Genomic DNA, 20,540 nt, shown 5'->3' with positions numbered 1-20,540 from the left:
TTTGGTTCTTTTACATTGCTAATTTTAGGAAATTCCAAAGTTAACAGGAACCACATTAATAATTATATTTTGGTTGGGGAGTCTTATTGTATGTAAAGCATATAGTTGGTTCTTTTTATTTTGGGGGTTTGACATGAGAAAAAGTATTTGGAGTATTTGTTTTATATATATATATATATATATATATATATATATATATATATATTTATATATATATATATATATATATATATAATTTGTTTCATCTATGAAAAAAAATCTCTATTTGGTATGGTTGTTTTAACATAAAAATTGTAAATATACTGGATGTAGTTAGCTTGAATTGTGAAAGAGTAATTTCCCATAAAACTAGGAAGTACAAGATTTCGATGTATTTCATCATTAGTTTCAAAATGTATTACTTAGGCTCATTTATTATGCCTAGTATTGATTTATTGTATTTAAATGAAATTTAAATTTTATAACATGTTTTAGTTCTTTCTCCCCCTTAGAAACTTTATTTTAATAAGTTAATATTTTGGTCATAACTTAGAATTAAGTGAAGATTGGTACTCTTTTAGAAGATTGAAATTGAGTATAATGTTTGAAATAGTTTATATGCCCTGTTCTGCTGTTAAGATATGAAAGGAATGTTAAAGCGCTGTCAACGGACTCTAAACCAGCAAAGCGCCGGAGTAGAGAATCATATTTTTATAGTACATGAATTTATCAAGTTATTGCTAAAACCCAGAAGCAGCAGGGATGAAAAATCAACAGATTAATTAGTTAACATTCTGCTTGTATTTTATGTTCATGACTAATCATTTGCTTATTTTGAGGGAAATGATTTTTTATTAAAATTGTTAAGACTCATTTCAAAGGGAGAGTGTTATATAATATTATAATTGAATATTCCCTGCCTTGTTTCACAGCAGGTTTTTTGGACCAAAGTTAATGCTTTCCTTCCTAGGCATCTGGAATGATGAACTAGTATTTTACTAAAAATAATCAGTGATCAACCTTTATAAAATTAAGTTCAAATAAAGTTGGGATGTGTGATTTGGATACCTGTCAGCCTCCAGCTTTGGCTTTAGCGGCTTTTTGCTTTAGTTTGATTTAGATTGAGTATTAATCTGAATTTTTTTTCTTCTTTTTTTTTCCTGAAACAGTTCTAATTTCTTTAATTAAAATAACTGTTAGGTATTGTAATGCTGTTCATCCCAAGTCATGAGTAGATTCCTCTTTATTCTTGATCCAGGCTTTCAAAGTCATTCACATCAAAATGCTGAGACTTGCCCGTATCAGTGAGGCAAAAACTTTGTTTTGATTATTCCCATTTGTGGGGAAATTTTCCTACATATGGAAATACAAGAGACATAATCTGGAGTCCCCAAAATCTTACTGATCTAATATACAATACAGAAATTTCTGTAATGCCAGTTCCCAATTTTTTGTGTGTTTCTAAAAAAAAAAAAAAGTTTAAGTGTTATTCTATATAAGTTTTAAGAAATATTTTGAGGCAGAACCAGACACCTTAATTTGCCTTTAAACTGATTTGTTTAGTCAGCAAAGTTAAATCACTACATTAAGAAAAGAATGCTTATTCTTTGGTTTTCATGACCAAGGGAATTTTCTTGTAAGTGACCGTGTTCTTGGACATGTTAATGATAAATAAATTTTGAAACAAGAAAATACACATCAATATGGATTATCAAGAGGGAACAAAGTTGATGTGCCTTAGAATAATGGAACAGGCAAGCACTTCCCCTGTGGGGGAGCTAAATTCAAACCAACAGATCCCTAAGAGGAAATAATTACTGAACATTTTCAATTTAAATCTTGCATAGGTCAGAATCATGCCATGGTAGGAATTTCTTGTGGAAATGATTTATTGAAATAAGTCATAAGTCTCCTCCCCAACATTTGACACAGTATCTAGGGTATGTTAGGGTAAATGAGCAAGTCCAGATTAAAGAGCTCATCATTGGAAAAGAATATTTCCTAAATATAAATAAAGTGCTTCCTTCCATTTTTAGAGCTTGTTCTGGCCTTAGAATTTTGAAGGTAGCATTGGTTTTATAACCTCAGTTTCTTCCTTTATTTATTTTTCAGTATAGTGTCACCCCTGTGTCTGTGGATCTGAGTATAACACACCCATGTTAAAGCTTTCAGCCTATCCTTTGAAAATTTGTGATTTACATTGAATAGAGCTGATAATCTTTACTAACAGTTATAAATTCTTTGGAGACATCTGTGTCCAATATTTAGGATGAACAGGGACCCCACCAGCCTTCCCAATCAAGGGAAGCTCTGTCATTGTTTTCATGTGACTCAAGAAGCAGCTCTTATTCTCACATCTTTATATAGCTCTTTTAAAACCTTTCTTTTAACATAATCATGTTTTAAAGTTATCTATTTACACATTTATTTAAAAGACCTTCTAAGAATTCTAGCATCAAGATTGAAGGTAATTTGACTTAATTTTTTTTCCTTGAGTCAGTAGAAATTAACCTGACAGTAGAAACAAAAAGAGATATTTAACTCACAGATATTATTGAGGCTTGTCTATTCTTTTTAAAAGGAAGAATCATTAGCACATGCAAGTATTATCTAACAGATACCAAGCCAGCTATAAACTTGGCTATGGGCTTTATTTTAATAATATGACTTAATTCAACATCACATGAGGTCAGGAGAGCTATAGTCTAGTATACCCCCACCCCACCCCAGCTTTCTATGTCTCTCAACATCCCATGAGTCCTTTAACCATACCTAGTTACTGAGTTGAAAAGACTGTGAACCCATCTAATTCCACTCAGGGTTGAAAACTGGCATGGGGGTATCCTCCTCAAGGATTTAAGAAAAAGACTTGTGCTTACATACCTACACTAGCAGCTGGCAGGCTGTGCTTTCTTTGAAAACCTACCAGGGAAGCTTTTAAAAGAAGCCCATAGTATTTTGGTGATGAAAATTCAATAAACCTATTCACTTAGCTTTTTCTGGGATGCATATTATAATATGATAAAAATGCAAATGAATAATACCTTCCCCATGTTCCTTATTTTGTAGTTTTTAGTGTCTTTAGAAAGGTTAATTTATTTGCTATAGATATTAGACACAGTGTTAGATTTAGAATCTAGGTCTCAACTAGTAATCCTGTGCCCACTTATTCCAATTAATGATGATAATCAAAGAATAAAGACAACCTAGATAAACCACAGTTGTTAACTGCTAGCTCATTGTGAATCTTTAAAAATCAGAATTGGGAAAGAAATTTTGACTCTAGACAGAAACAGGCAATCAAAATATGGTTATTCATTTGTTTTGAATGCTTCTACTTGCTCATTAATTAATTAATGCTTTTTAAAGATCTCAATGTCCTTGGTTTGGATAGTTTAAGAAATCTCAGGAGAAGGTTTTTAGCTGCTGTAGAATAATGGTAACAGGATAAAAATGAAAGAGGCTAATGTGAAGATTTTACTTCTTAGTTTTTTAAAAACTGCATATTTTTAATGTTTTTCTGTCACAGAATTAATGAGTTGATTTTTATTTTTCACAAATAGAAATAGGTGTGTGGAGTAGTTACTTTATTTTAAAAACAGAATATCTACATTTTAAAAATGGAGATTAGGGAATTTGAATATCTATTACTTCAATTTAAAATAAAATTATTTGATGAATAAAATCCTGAAGGTATATTAGCTCAGATTTCTCTTTCAGACTATTTTAATTATAATGAAAAAGTTTAATAATCTACTATAATGAAATCCTGAGTGAGTACTAAATAAAAATAAATGTCTTCGGAGATATGTTGGTAAAAAGGAGTTAATTGGTACCTGATAGTATGTTGAATTGATATTTTTTCCCAAGTTCTTTGAAGTTGAGTTTATTTCTTAAATAAGGAAATCTTAGATGAAAGAACATGAAAGCAAATTATTCCCCTTTTATCCTCATGCTTAAATAATATGTTACATGCAAAATTATTATTTTAAAAATGATTATTTTGTCATAAGTATGAAATTTATTTTATTTATACTAATTTTTGAATTTTTTCTACTAAATCATTGCAAAGACTGTCAACCCTCTAACAGTAGTATTAGTATTAATTTTTCTAACATGCATGATTCATTGGACCCCACAATAGCTATAGCTTGCTTGCCTTGTTTTTTCCCTGAAATTAAACAAAAGAAAACGTGCAGTAAAGTCCAATGAACATCTGCTCTACGTAGCAAAACAGCAGAACAACTGAAATCTTAATAAATTAATATTTTATTGCTTCATATGTGGATTTTGGAGATCCATACAGATATGACTCCTCTGAACTTTCTATGTTGAATGTGCACTGTTGTTAAACTACTTGTTTTTTCCCTGCCTGCTCTTTGAAGAAGTCAATTAGGAATAATGGGAAACAAGGGGTAGGCAAAACATTGCAGTGCAGTGTTATTTCCATCTGTCTGGGAATATTTCAGCCAAAAGTTTATTTTGGGAAAAAAAAAAAGCCGCAATGCATTCACACACAGAAGACCACAAATACTTTGGCTGCAAATTATTCTGCAGTGTTGTTGCTCTGTTGTTGCCCGTGTGTGTTCTTATATGTAAAGCTACCACCCACCCATGCATGTGTTTGCAGATTCTTGTCTGTGTGCTTGTTCATGAATTAGCTCTCATCTTCCTCATGTTTAGGTTAAGTTTATTCAAGGAACAAGAATTTATGGGTATGACTGTTGGCTGGAAAGCCCTTCCCTCACATCTGAGTCTTCCTTCCAAACTACATCTTCTGCTGAGATTTCTCAGTAGGGCGACATGCTCAAAGATCAGTCAACCAGTCTCTTCTATGTTACCTGGCACTACATAGGCCCTTGATGGATCTTGGAAAACAACTTAATATGTTTAATATGTGCTGCTTAAGTTCTCTGCATTGGAAATGTGAGAAATTGAATTGTCTTGGTTCTGCTTGCCAAATGAGTAGTAATGAAGACACCAGAGTCTCTAAACCCATCTATGCCCCACTTTTTAGTGGAAAGAAAAGCCCAAAGTAGCACCTTTTAATGGACCAAAATATCAATAAAGAAAGGAATTCCCTATATGAAACTAACATAATTTTAAATCAACATTTTCTAAGGTAACTGGAATTGTGTGATATTCTCATTTTGCCTTCTCACTAACAGAATACCCATAACTCTTGTTGGTTATTTTGTCTCTAAAGTTAATTTCTGGGCCATTGGTGGCTACAATATCTACTGTTATAAATTGTTGTCTTAACTACATTCTTTAAAAATGTAATGTTGAAGGCACATAATATTGAAGATGACTCCAGGATGAACCCTGAGTTTGCAGACCGACTAAAACAGCTTGATAAAGAGGCATCTTACTACCGTGATGAGTGTGGCAAGGCCCAAGCCGAAGTGGACCGGTTGCTGGAGATCCTCAAAGAGGTGGAAAATGAAAAGAATGACAAGGACAAGAAGATCGCAGAACTTGAGAGGTAAGTTTTACAGACATGTGAACTGTCAGTGCTGAGTGAGCACTGATGACTTGGTTGTCCATTTCAGGTTGTGGTTAGATTTAGAATGCACATTTGCACGCTCGGATTACAAGTTGGAAACATGTTATATATGAGGAATATGGCATGATAAGAGATGATGTTGTTTCTATGGGATACCAAGAAAGTAATTGGCTTATCTTTTGAAGGATTATGTACTTCTTCAGTGTTTAAAGAAATAGTGGTTGCCTTTCTTGAGTGATGTTTGTCTGTTCTAGCATTTGTGCCAGCAGTGTACATAAAAATTTGACTACCTGAAACCTCTGTTCTTTCCCATTAAAGATGAACAGTTGTGGTGTATGGTTTGTCTTGAGCAAAAGAATATGGAAGAATACAATTGGGAATTCTTCACTCAAGATAGGAGGAAGGGAAGGGAGCTGATATCTTTTGGATGTCTTTTGGCACATTACAACAATTTCATCCTTGAGATTTATCTTTTGAGAGGATCTTATAGCACTTGGAAAATAAATATGCTTGAATAGGGCCTACACGATAGCAAATTCTGTCTGAACACAAGGAGGGTTGTATCAGGGTTCCAAAGTATTTAGATTTTCAGATAAATCATATCCATATTATATTCATGTGTAGTGGGATCTCTAAAAATAAGCTTCCTATCAATGCTTTTTCCTATATTTCATATATGGGAAGAACTTTCTGAATAATCTTACGTAATTCCATAACCTCTAAGGATTTCTCATTGGTTCAGCAATAAGGCAGAATTTGTCTTTCTTAGATTCAGTCCATATGGAAGAGATCAACAAAGTTTGAATAAATCAGTGAATGTTTGCCAGGTCTGATCAAGACACTTGTGAGGCCCTAAAGGACTTCAAGATATATGCAAAGTAGCTCTTTGTGGCCTTGCAGAAAGATGATGGACTTTAGCAAAAGAAAGACCAGGGTTCATATTTTGTGTTGGCTTTATGCTAGCTGTGTGGCCTTGAATCTTTTTGGAAATGAATCTCTAATAGCCTTTTAAGATGTGTTATGCTTTGCAAGCACCTAGTCCCCATGCAAGAAGATGAAATGATGTTTATATCATTATTATTAACAGTTGAATGCTAAAAAAATATTTAGTATTAAGTGGCTCTGTACTTAATGTATAGGTTATTTGCAATAAAATTTCAACAACTTTTTCAAATATTAAATTAATTAGTAATTTCTTTCAATACCCTTAGCCTAAGTTTAATGATGATCAGGTAATTTTGGTTCAGTGTGACCAATCTTAGTAAGGAAGGCAAGAACCTCTTTCATCTTGAGGCCACCAAACAAATAAAGTTCTTAAGGATTCTGCTTTCATTTAAAAATGTGGGAATGTTCTGCCAGTCTACTGATTCTTAAAAAGCTGGGGACACTGTTGATTTTAGATATATCTATCTACATGACTATTTTGAAATTATATTTCAGTGCCACAGTTTTTCTAAAACAGCTACCATGAGATCACAGGGAAGTTATGTCTGTGTCTTTTTTATTGGTGAGAAAACAAAGACCTCAAAAAGTTGAGTGACCTTCTGGAGATTGGTCCCATGGTCAGAAAGATGAAAAACTATAACGTTATAGTTATAACATTATGTTTCTGGACTGACTTCTCATCCACTGCTCTGAGAAGCAGTGAGCCCTATGGCAGATATCCTAGATAATAATACCAATAGTATTAAAAATAGCAATTATAATCATAATGATAGAGTCAGTATATTTTATGCTTAGTGAGCCAGATAGTCTGCTAAACACTTAAGCTGCAATAGGGTATACATTTAATCTTACCCATAACACAGAAACTATCACGATCTCCATTTTATAGATGAGAAATTATGACATATACAGATTAAGTAACTTTCTTAAAGATTGCAGAACTTGTAAGGTTCAAAGTCGGGATTTGAACTCAGGAACAACAGAGGAGATACTGAGAACAATCCCTTCCACCAATGGGCCAAAATGGAGAAACGAGTCCAGCAGTGCCAAGCAACCTACTGAGAGCCCTTCCTGAGCAGGCATTGCAGGGCAACCACAAGAGATCTGCCTCTTCTTTATTAGTTTTCATGAAGGAAAGTGATGTGCCCCATGTTCAGAAGGCATTTTTCTTTATTAAACCAGCTCCCCAGAACTGTGATTGAAAATAAGGATTTAACTACTATAAACATTTACATATAAATACCTTAATTGTCTAGTTGGGCAAACAGGTCTTAGCTAGACACTATTGCCATTAAATCATCAAGAATATTCACAGTTTTATTTCTTCAATATGGAATGCATTAAAGCAGCAGTGATTTTTACAGGCATTTATCTTTATGTACTTTCTGCACATTTTCTTTATCTTTGCCTTTGCCTCTCCTTAAAGCTGATGCCTCCCAGGCTCTGTAATTCATAAAACGTGTGGTGGGACTTGACTCTGTCCCAGGTCTCTGCCTGCCTGTGTCTTGGGTCCAGCAGCAGAACATAGTCTGGGAAATGTCTGAGCCCCAGCTCCAGCATACCCCCTAGGGAGGCGGGGGTGGAGATCTAGAGGGGAAGCATCTTGGTAAAAGGAGGACTAAGCTTTGGCCTGCCTTTCTGAAGCATGATCTGCTGGGCTACATGTGTATTCCGACTAAAACATCTTCCTTGAGTTGTCAGGCAGTTGCTTCTACATTTGCTGGCTTAAAGTACAAAATTCATACCTCATAATGTTAGGAACTAAAGATTTCTTAGCAATATGATATAGATCTCCATTTTGGAGTCATTGAGAGAAGGGCTTACAATTAAGTTTGTTATTTTGAAAACCAAAATATTTATCTTGAAATAAATTTTTCGTCTCTGGCTTATAATGTGACCTACCAGAGTGAAAGGGCCTTTTAAAAAGCAACTTGTATTCTAAAATATGACAAAACTTCAGTCACATACAACAAGAGGTACAGGATTAGGAGTAACTCAAATGATACTGGCCTGCTTCTCTCTGAGGGCAGTTTGTTTGTTTTTATTTTGCTAATCATCTCACAATGGACATGTTCCTAAAAGCAGATGGCTGGCATTTACCTCTTAAATTCTGTTCAAATGGTATTTTTCATCAACCATTAAAGATCTTCTTTTTAAGGTGCACACTGCTCTAGTGTGGTCCCATATGCACTTCTGCCTGTAAACTCTTGTACTTGATTCTGACAGCCCAGTTGGAAGCTTCTGCCTTTGACTAGAGGCTGCAAAGGTGGAGGACCTTGAGTATATCCCTGAGAGTTGGTCAAAAGCGGTCTGATGTTTTGTTTCATCACCAATGCCAGAATCATAACCATGTAGCTAATTAAACCTTAGAGACACTGAAATATGTGGCGCTTCTGTATCAGTGCCCTTCAAGGTCTCTGAGTTCTATTTAAAGTTTCAGAATTAATCCTGTGGTGCCTTAGGGGAAAGAGAGAAGTTAATAGAGTCTGTCAAACAAGACCTACTTCCACTGGATTTCTTGCATCCCACCCATGGGAAAGGATCAGTCAGGTTACTTTTCATGTAATTATCTTAAATCTGTTGGGGGATTTTGTCTGTATTTGACTAGAAGATGGGGAATGCCCAAATTGAGTCCTCTATCACAATTCCTCCCTGCAGTGGCGGGGTCCCAAGGGCTTCTTCTCGTAAGACATACCATCAGACTGGAAAACAGGGTACCACTTAATTATCTGGATGGAGTACTAATGCCGCCAGACATTTGGACATTGAGAAATGATTTTAGGTGCCTAACAGAACCTTATCTAAGGTTGAAAGAGAAACTATTATTTTTCCTTCTGATTTGCTCAATAATGTGCTGACATAATTTCCTTGATGCCTTTCAGAACTCTTTTCAAAACATAAACTTAAACTTTGTTATTTCTAAAGTATGATAATGTGTTCTGAAAGTTCCATAGCACATGGAAGAAACTTGATAGAGTTCTTTTTGTTTTGATATACACTCTTCTTGCTGAGTAATTTCCACTTATGCTCATTAATGTATTTGAAGGAATTTCTTTAAATCAAGTGGCAGATGGCTGTATACTATCTCTGACGACCTTTTGGGGAGGACCATGAATGTCATGGATGCTTTTGAGAATTTGATGAAAACTAGGAATTTTTGGAAAAGGCAGCTAACTCTTAAATGTGTGCTTGCTATTTTAGTTTAGGATTCCCTAAATTGGCCATGGACCTTAGCCTAATTACCTCTGATCTGAAGGATTTGAAATGACAGCTGGGCCCAGTATTGCTGAAGTCTCCACCATGACCTAACTCATTTTTGATCAACTGTACATTTATGATCACAAAACACTTTGTAGAGAGATCTCAGATATGAGGGATTATCAAATCATCACTTTCACATGTGTTTAATATTGAATTTTAGCTTTGATTTTTAATCATTCTAGTCAAATACTGTTTTCACTTGAAATGTTCTAGCATAGGCTTTATCCTAAAGATTTATTGTTTTTCCTTCCTATGTGAAATACTTAAAATTACTTATAAACAGTGTGGAATGGTGAGGTTCCACTGAGCAGTTAGCTGGTAAAGTGTTTATCCACTGTGTTTTGGCAAAGGGTATATTATAGATTAACGAGAAATATTCACTATGTTCCTGTGGGAGCCTGGAAGATGAACATGACATTTTTCTTTTAATTTTTGTTTATCATTAGAGACTACTGTTTTGATTGATTAGAAGGACATATTAGACATTTTTTGTGCTTATAAATTAAGCATCTGGATATTCTCAGTGATGAAGTCGGAATCCCATTTCACAACTGAGAAATATTACTCTTAGTTTGGAACTTACTCTGCTGTCTCTTGGAAGGCTGACGGGCAGGTGGTACCCCACCAGCAGCCCTCCTCACAAAGCCTTTGATCATTGCTTAGGTAGAGTACTCTGTGAACATCTAGGAAGGAAATCTTTGAACTAAAAGCCAAACTGCTCAGCTCCTTTTGTTTTTCAGAAATAAAGGAAAAATATCTCATAGTATATAACCATTCAATGTACTGGTTCATATAAAAATTCCTCTCAGTTTAGTGCTTACTTACCACCAGTTCTAACACCTTAGTAATTAACCATTTCTGTTTATTAAATAATAAAAGTTTATATTCACACAGATAGGAACTTTCTCTAGCCCTTCAGAAAGTATGCTGATACCACCTCTAGTTGGTATCAGTGCTTGCTATTATTGTACTTAGAAGAGCAGGTACCAGTTTCTTAAGTATGATAGTTAATAGAAGAGCTTACAGTTTGTGCCCAGGGCTTCTGGGGGGTGATATCCGATAAAAGTTGCTTTATTGTCCTTTGTTTGGTTATAAAACCTGCTAATATGACATCTGTTGGCTGTATGTTTAAAACTAATGTGTTTCCTTCCTTTTATTCTCTTTTGCTATCCCTTTTCCTTTCTGCTTATCCTCCAAATTGCTGCTTTCACCCTTGCTCCAATCAGCTTGACTTTCAGGTCAGTACTTTCAGTTTTTCTCCTAACCGCCTTTCCCTCCTAAGCTCAATTTATTGCTTGCACTTGTTTAACAACACATTTCTGAAATGGTTTTCCTCTGGCCACCACATTTTTTTCCCATTTCCATCCCATGCCTCGGGAAGGTTTATTTTATGAGAAGGCGGAATAGGTGGGAAAAGCAAAGAAGAAGGAGAAAATAAATCACTGTTGGATTATTTGATAAATTTGATTCCTGGATTATAAAATAAAACCATCGTGATAATTCCCTAATGCATGCCTCCTGAACAGTTTGAAAATCTGCATGACGACACAGTGTGAATCTGTGGAAAAACAAAATGCAAGATGCTAAATTTAACCTGGGAGAACAAAAGATCCCTCCATGACGCAGCAACTTAAAAGCTAAATTTAATAGTGCAAACCATTCAGACTTTTCGATAAATAAATCACTGTGATTTGAAAGATTTATAATACTTTTTAAAAGTCACTTTAAAAAATTATCAGTGTGTTAGTAACATATTGTACACACATGTTATTTCCTGTCATTGTTTTGGTTTTAACTTTTTAACTTCATTTTTATTAGCCAGAAGATATACTTTAATTACCTAGGACATAGCATATGGAACCAAATGTCAAACTAGATTCATTGTTGACTATGTGTGTACCCCGATATTAAGAAGCGAAATGGATGTTTTGCTTGAAAATGCATCCCAGATTTGATTTCTCTAATATAAAAGGCTCAACGCAATAATTTCCTTTTCCTGAATTCCAGGAAGACTTCGCTTTCGGATAGCACACAATAATAGTCAATGATTTCTTCATCATTCAATTAATGAGTTTACTAATAGATGTTCATTGTATGATTTAGAGCTATTTATAGGCTTCAAAAAAAGAAAGTCTTAGGTTTGGAGTGTAGCTCAGTGGAAGAGTGTAGGAATCATAGGCCTTGAAATCAGTCTCCTGCAATCCAGAGAAACGGAAACAAAACATACAGAAAAAAAAAAAAAAAGGAAAAAGAAAGCTTAAATTTGTAGTCTATTGACTACTCTAAAAAAGTTGCTCTTTTTGAGAGGTACAGTATAATTTTTTCCTCGTCTTGATGCAGGGTCTGTATGTTTTATTCTGTCTTATCCCCTAAGCTACCAATCAGTGCATTTACTTCGGCAGCAAATAATCTCAAAACAAGGACTCCTGCTCAAAGACCAGTTTTGTCCCATCACAAGCTCCCGATCATGGTGGCTCACAGTTCTTGACTTTTTCTCCACTGTTCCTACATACTGTGTTGCACACTCCACAGGAACTGCCTGAACTCCACCTTGCAGAAGGAAGCTCTACTTTCAAATGTTTCACCAGCAGAGGTTTAATTAGATATTAGAAGCATAGCTCTACAGAATTACTCTCACCAAAAACCTAATGTCTTCTGGAACAGACCGAATCTGGTGCAGAAATCCAGCCATCATAATGGAAGGTAGTTAGGAGGCTTGGGCACATGATATCCAAACCTTTGCTTCAAGTTCTGGATCCACTCATTTAGTGAAGCTTTAAGCTTTCTCCTTGCTTTTTATTTATTTATTTTTCTTTCTCCTTTGCCTTCCTTTTGCTGCTGCTAACCTGTACCTCACAATATTGAAATCCTTTAGACTGGGTCCTCTTTTGATCTCATACCTCAGGCCCCCTACCTGGTCCTTCAGTTTTTTATTGATGTTCTGCTGTGTTTCTTATGCACCAGGAACTTGGCTGGTGGTACTTAGTTTTCTCCTATTTTATGGTGAATGAACATAAGTTCTGACTTTCAGAAGGTACAGTTCAGGGGTAGGCTGGTAGGGGTTCTGTGTAACCAATGGTTCTCTGGGTAAAAGGGCTGGGTGTGCAGAATGGGTTTGGTAAAATATACTTGCCAGATCCAGCTGGATAATCTATAGGGGTTAAGTCAAGGTTCAGATCATTCCAACATAATTTAACCTGTTGCCTCAAATGAACATAATAGAGAAAATATGCAATCCTTGTGAATAATCTCTAGTTATATTTTTATTGTAAGAGGAATTGGGCACCCCTGTCCTGCTGGAAACAAAAAGTCTGTAGAATCTTGGAAGCTTTCTTGAACTTTGACAAGTTTCCACAGTTAACTATACATTTTTCCCCCCAAGCACTTCCAGTTTTATCAGTTAAAATAAAATGAAACGTAACAATTGAATTGAGTACATCCAGGATCTCTGGCCCATATGCTTTCTTTGTATGCCTTACAGTTGAGACACATATGTGTATGTGCATGCATACATATATATGTGTGTGTATGTATATACAAATATCAGGGATTATAGAAAAATCTTGTGTGATCTTTCTCATCAATAGAAGTTTGTGACCTGCCCTGCATGTTCCCACCTCCTAATCTGAGGTTTTAAACTTTGAAAACTCTGGGGCTTTTTTTAATGTGCTGTGGGCTTCATGGGAAGTTCTTCACTCCATGAGCTTTCTTAGGTAATCTCATTTCCTTTTCAAACTCTGTGTGTACTCTCTTTCTTAAATTCAGGTGGACAGGTATTAAGTATTGGGTTTGGTAAAATGCAAATGTCATATTCTAAACCTGCTCAAGTCTGCACTTCAGTAAATTCCATTTCTGTCAAGAATCTCTTTTATTCAAGCTTTATATAGAAGCTGGAGAGGTTTAACAGGATCCCTGCATTGCAATCAGGGAGAGGGTTGATGTGAAGCTTGCTCACTTCTAGGAACTCTTTGTGAGATTAGCATGTGACTTATGACAGATGTGGTTATCTCTATAAATGAATGCAGGAATTGAGGTTTTTTTTTTTTTTTTTTTTTTTTAAGAACAAATATCCTCTGGGATTCAGTTCAAAATCCTGCCAGAGAATCAACCAAACAAAACCAGAAGGCTTGGGCCTCTCCCAGGCTCTCCCATCTTCCAGTTTACTCTGGATCTTGGGTCAGCCATTTCCTTGTTTGGGCCTCAGTGTCCCTTCTTGGAGAGGAAGGAGCCCTGTTTGGGGCAAATCCTCTGGGATCCACCCTGCACATGTGCATCACATGTCTGACGGGTGGGGGCCCAGGGGGTGGTTGGTGATGGGCCTCATGCATTTCCCTGCAAGCAGGCTCACACTGATGGTTGGCGCCTGGCAGCAGGTGTGAGCTCATTGTTACAGAGTCACTTCAAACACTTCTACGAAAATAAACTCTTTGTGATGTTTCCCCAAAGTTGAACACTGTGCTCTCAATCCCTCATTCTTTGAGCAAAAGATGAAGTCACTCCTCCCAGACCTCAGAGGCCCGTTTCCCAAGGAAATAATGAAAAACACCTTGTCCAGAGCATCCTCTTACTGTCCTGCAATTTGGTAGGGTCAATTGTTTGCCCCATTTCCTCCACACATACATAGTGAGTACCTACTGTGTGAGAGGCTGGGTACTACACACTGACTTGGCATTTCCAAGAATAGCTGATGAAAAACTGACCAAACCATAATCATGTAAGAAATGCTACATATGACATTTTCCATTTTATATTCATGATGCATGATGATGATAATAATAATAATAATAACAGGAGCAGCAGCAATAGCAATAATATATTTTATATAGTGTGGTAAAATGTACTTACCAGATCCAGTTGGATGATCTATAGCGATTAAGTCAAGGTTCAGATCATTCCAACATAATTTAACCTGTTGCCTCAAATGAACATGATAATGTGCAATCATTGTGAATAATCTCTGGTTATGTTTTTAGCGTAAGAGGAAATAGTATATTAACTTAAGTGCCAGCACTAGACTGATCACATTTTACATAGTATTCACTTCTCATAACAACTGAGTTTTTATTAGACAAGAGGAAACTGGAGTTCATGAAAGTTGGATATTTTGCTCAGGTTAATACAGCTAGTAAGTAAACAAATGTGTGTGTGTGTGGGGGGGCTCCCCGGGGGGGGGCTCCCCCAAAGTCAATCTTTCTGCTTTACATATTAGTTCTTATGCCACTCCTGGTGTGATTACACAATAAAAGCTCTGAGAAGACCTGCAATAAAGAATCTGTGCTGTTTTGTTCAACCTGCAGTTTTGCAAATATGGTTCATAGACTATATTCCATGAAGCATTTGGGGAAAAACCATCCTGCCTGCTGTGCAACCAACCTTTCTCTTCATTCTTAGATTTTCTATTACCCTGGTTTTTCTTGTACAGATCCTGCCTCTCAAGGGTCAGGTGTTATCTCTCCTTCTCAGCCATCCCTCAGTCTGCTGGCCTGATCTCTGTGTCTGTGCAGCATGTCATGCCCTATTCTAAAGATGCCAGTTTTGCTCTTGAATGTTGATGAATAGATGACTGATAAACGAAACAACTTTTTCTAGCTTTTTCTCTCACTTTCTACCTTTTATTTCTTCCTTATTCTCAGTTCCCAGAGAGAGTTGCTGGTGGGCTCTTTCTGGAGGCTTGAATTGACAGCAATGGCTAGAAAACCTAGCTTCAGACAGGAAGCCCAAAGAAAAGATGATTGCTTTTCTGTCAGGCTGCAGCTTGAAAGTTCAGGCGAAATAACCCACCACCACCACCACAAAAGAGGGGAACAGATCTCTGTCTGAACTATTCTCATCACCCCCCTACCCTCCTGTTTCCTTCTTCCTCTTCCCCTTCTTCCTATATTATTCATTGAAATCCTTCTTTGTGGAAGGGTCTGTACTCAGTGTTGGGGATATGGCAGGAAAACAGATATGACCCTTCCCCTTGCCAATTCAAAGACCAACATTTCCTATAAGGAAGGATTTGACCACTAAAAAAAAAAATAATTTGTCCTGTTTATACTAATAACTGGAAAAACTGGGTTTCAGGTGTGGTTTTCCCCCCGCTTTCCTGTTAGGGTGAAAGGGGTTATCCACAGGTCAAAAAACCATTTCCCTCTTTAAAGCTGCCTTATACTAATGCTGACATTTCTGGTGAAGTGTCAGAAAATTTTATGCCCAAGCAAAACTGGTAGAAAGCCAGAAATTGGCTGATTTTGCTTTGGGTGCAGATATTTTATTGGGGATGGAAAAAAAGTTGTTTTCCCTGATTTACAGCCCCTGCAAACATGAAGTCGGGTCTATATTTAGAATTGGTTTTGAACCTTTGAGGCGGAGCCAGGGGTGGGTGCTTGCACCTTTCCAATCCTGGCCTGGGTGGAACTTGCCATGGCTAATGTTTTGCTGAGACAGCTCTGATTTATAGAACGAGGGCTTTATACTTCGTATTGTTTTTCCTTTTGATTTTGCTTGAGCTGCTGCTCTGCTGATCTTTCTGTACCCTCAGAAATGGGGAAGACCGAAGGAACACAAAGGCATTGCACTTGAAATGTTTTTCTGCACAGTGTTTCTGAGGTTTCCTGGAGATGAGTAAAGCCATTCTCAACTTGCAAATCCATTGCAACAACATCAGCAAAATCAAGAGGTCATCCCAGGTAGGCCTGATAAGTCCTGGACCACCAATAAGAGATACCAAAATTGGTAGAGTTATTCATCCATCTGGTTTCCACCCCCCACCCCCAAAAAACCTTTCTGTGTTCTTCCACTCCTCTTGGCTTTCAGTTGGTACTACCATATGGATGAATATCAGCAAATAGTAAATCTCTCAAGATATGTTAACCTTTTCTGTAAATGTTTAGAAGGGAAAAGGAATTTTAAAAAAATAGTTTCTCAGTATTATTATAAATCACTTTTTAGAAAAATAATATCTTATTTCCTTTATATGGCTTTTCTTATGAAATGTGAATTCTATCACTTCATTACCCATAAGACTAGCTCAAATTGTAGGGAAATCGGTGACCGAGACTTTCTTCCATATTGGGTGAAGGTGCTTGGAATTTCCACACTGCGTAATGTCATATTTTTGTGAAAACAATGTTTTAGGGTGAACCAATTGAAAAGTGAGTGGATAAAGTGCAACTGTCTCTGAAGTAAATATACTATTCTTATATCTAACAAAGATTTTGGAAATTTTCATTATGGGGATTCTGATGATTTTAATATCTGCCACTCTTTCGTTTTACTTCAACTCAAATGAGTACTATATGTGTGAAAATGAACCACAATTTATTTATATCTATCTATATACAATTTTTTAGTTACAGATGGACACAATATCTTTATTTTATTTGTTTTTATTTTTATGTGGTGCTGGGGATTGAATCCAGTGCCTCATGCATGCTAGGCAAGCACTCTACCACTGAGCTTCAACCCTGACCTCTGAGCCACAATATTAAACTGAGTAAATGTCAAAAATAAAAATTGGCTGAAATTGGCAAATTTTTGCAAGGGTTCACTTGTTTTTATTAAAGAATAAGGAAAAAGTTATCTTTTTTTTAAAAAAAACTTTATAGCTCCTGCAAACATAAAGTAAATTCTATAGAATTATTCTTGTATCAAAATTTGAATTGTGGGAACTATAAACGAAGCTTGGAAATAGAAATAAATTTCCCCTTGAAAAGTCTGTGTGACTTTCTTTTTTTCAGTACAAGAGTGGTGAGAGTTATATTTTTATTTTAGCTTCCAGCATTTTTTAGATTGTTAATATTGTTAATATAAGCATTGCTCTTTAGAGTATCTACAGAACTGTATGTACAAAATTTGCACTTTATAACATTTTCTCCAATAAATAGTACAAAGTCTGATTCTCACAGTATTTTCAAGAAATGCGCTGTTTCTTGTAATACCCCATCTATAATTATGAAGACACAATCATGAATATTTTAATGTTGGGTGCAAGTAGAATTTTATACAGAGAACTGATTTGCAAACTTTTACTTCAGGCCCTGGGAAAATTCCTCTTTTATGAAAACAGCCACCACCTTTTTCAAATGGGAACATTTAGTAACAGCAGAGTTGTCCATTGGCCTTTGGTGTTGGGCAACTGGAATCTTCCTGTGGCTGAATAGATCTTGATGTGATGTGTGAGTTGAAGTGTAAGAGAGTGGTTTTAAATTTAACTTCAGACCTCTCTGCTGTTTAATCATATGTCAGTTTGATGGTTCCAAGGACAGCATGATATGTTGCTCAAAGATAATTACTGTGGAGGGAATGAGTTGGTTATAATAATGAATAACCAGAGGATCTTCTGATAACCTGTGGTGAATGGACCTTGGTGAGAAACACTCACTGAGTAATTGGCAGATAGGTGTCCTATCACTCTGTTGAGTGTGGGCGCTCTTGCACCACCCAAGTACACAAAGTAGGGGCTCTTTAGGGATTCCTGAGCAGATAAAGAAGCTCTGCTCTTGAATTTCATGCATGTTGTTTCTCCCAGACCTGTTATTACTTTATGATAATATTTCACTCCTAATTCAGGCTATTTGAGCTGTTACCTGTTGTTAAGACTGTTAAATGTAGAAAAGTAAATAAACTGCATTCTGAAAAACAACGTCATCATTGCTATAGCACTTGAGACATGTCTTTAAGCCATTTTCTGTGTCTGTAAGATGGAGACAGCTATTTTATAGCTCATTCCATATGGGCTTGTGGCCAGGATACACACTCAGATTGGAGCACAGCCCTAGTGCTTAGTAGATGTTCACTAAGTGGAACTGGTTGTAGTTGTCATGATTATGGCTGTGCTAAAGCTTTTCATGAAAGAGTAACAGGGGAGAGTGGAGAATGATACACAAGAGAAGCGGGAGATGAACCTGTTAAGGCAGCCTTCATTGTTTACTTAGTTGCAAAAATCTGAGGGGCTAGAATAAAACCTTTAGACCCACCCACCCCCAAGCCATAGAAAGATTTCTTTTTTCTAACAGAAAGATTGGAAACAGTATCATTTTGCTGAATGCTGTTTTTTTCTCTCAGGAATGTGAATAAGTAAACATAGAAAACTCCTGCATATTGAAAAATAATTTTTATATATAAATATGTAAACTCATACTTGTTTGTCTTATATAAGGACACATTTTAGATTTTTCTGGAAATATGTAGCCAGGATTCAGCTGTCTATATTCATATATAAAAAGATTGATTTGAGGGGCTGGGATTGTGGCTCAGCGGTAGAGTACTCGCCTCGAACGAGCGGGATCCGGGTTCGATCCTCAGCACCACATAAAAATAAAGGCATTGTGTTGTGTCCATCTACACCTAAAAAATAAATATTTTTTAAAAAACGATTGATTTGAATTAGAGGCTACATATTTGGAGCCTATTTAGAGGCTACATTGAATTAGAGGCTACATAATTAGAGGCTACATATCCAACTGTGTTCCTTCATCCATTTATTTCTTTTCTTCTTTGCCTTATTCAATTTCACCAAGTAGTAATTGAATGCTTTCTCTGTGCCAGGCCTGTGGTGTGACTAAGATCATCCCCAGAAGCAGTATCATGAGATCAGAAAAGATTGATAGTTTTTAATATTATGTTCATACAAATGATATCATGTAATAGACAGTGCTGTGCACCTTGGATTTTTTTTCCACCTTTAACAAACTATCTTTGAGATCTTTCCATATTTGTACACAAAAATTTTCCATTCCTTTTTACCTCTGCACAATACTCCATTGTATCAGTCTCCTCCTGATGATATTTTAAGTTGTTTGAGTCATATAGAGTGCTATAATTAATACTTATGAATAGACTTAATTTCATATGTGTATGAATGTATGTTTAGGATAAATTCCTAGATGTGGAATGAGTAGGATAGTATGCTTCTAATTTTGCTAGATTTTGCCACTTGCCCTCTACAGAATCTGACCATTTCTAGTTCCATCAGTGGTTTTGTAAGATGCCTCTTGCATTAACTCTGCAAAGACAGTGTATTTTTCAAACTTTTTTTGTCATTATTAACATGAAATGTGAAAAATGGTATTTAAGTGGAGTTCTTTTTTTTTAACATAGTTCTGATTTTTTAAAAATCTCTTTACAAGTTAAGATGGACATATTTAAATGTGTTTATACTTTGTCATATTCTTTTTGTTGGTCTTCTGTATTTGTAGGAGCTCTTTATGCATTCCGAAAATTATCCATTTGTTTATGATATGAGGTTTTAAATGCTCTTTACCACTTTGTTATTTTTATTTTATTTTGCTAATGGTGGTTTCATTATATAGTTCTTTTTGAAAATTATTTTTATGTAGTCAAACATATTCGGTCTTTAAAAATATATTTTCTGAACTTTTCATCATAGTCACAAACTCTTCCTACACTGTAATATTGTGAGAATAATGGTCCTGTGGTTTCTTTTAGTATTTTTATGGTTTTTGTCTGTTCTGGCTGCTATAACAAAATTCCATAAGTATTTTGCTGGGTAGCTTAAAAATAATAGAAGTTTATTTTTCATAGTTCTGGAAAGTGAAAAATCCAAGCTTAAAGTGCTGGCAGAGTCTGTCTATGGTGAGGACCTGCTTTCTGGGTAGACAGAGACTTATTACTCTGTCCTTACAAGGGACAAGAAACAAGCAAACTTTCTCCTGTAGGCTTCTTTTGTAGGGGCACTAATCCCATTCCTAATCACTTCCCTAAAAACCCCACACCTCAAGCCATCACCTTAGGGGTTAGGATTTCAGGATATGCATATTTGGGAGGACACCAAACATTCCTTTAGTATGTTTATGGTCTGCTTTTCTGCATTTAAGTCTTTGAACCATCTGGAATTTATCTTAGT

At 35.9% G+C, this 20,540-nt stretch overlaps 1 protein-coding gene across 1 annotated transcript in view; it reads left to right on the top strand.

Annotated features, from left to right (window-relative positions):
- Nucleotides 1-20,540, top strand: part of Erc2 (ELKS/RAB6-interacting/CAST family member 2) — a 678,261-nt gene that overhangs the window by 418,977 nt on the left and 238,744 nt on the right. Inside the window, exons 12-13 of the mRNA XM_071614554.1 lie at nucleotides 5,271-5,464; nucleotides 10,918-10,929. Coding sequence (XP_071470655.1) covers nucleotides 5,271-5,464; nucleotides 10,918-10,929 — 206 coding nt within the window. The remainder of the gene's footprint in view (nucleotides 1-5,270; nucleotides 5,465-10,917; nucleotides 10,930-20,540) is intronic.

This window comes from Marmota flaviventris, chromosome 1 (genome assembly GCF_047511675.1).
Source record: "Marmota flaviventris isolate mMarFla1 chromosome 1, mMarFla1.hap1, whole genome shotgun sequence".
Lineage (NCBI taxonomy): Eukaryota > Metazoa > Chordata > Mammalia > Rodentia > Sciuridae > Marmota > Marmota flaviventris.
Note: the sequence above shows the minus strand (reverse complement) of the source record. Positions and strands in the feature narration are given on the sequence as shown.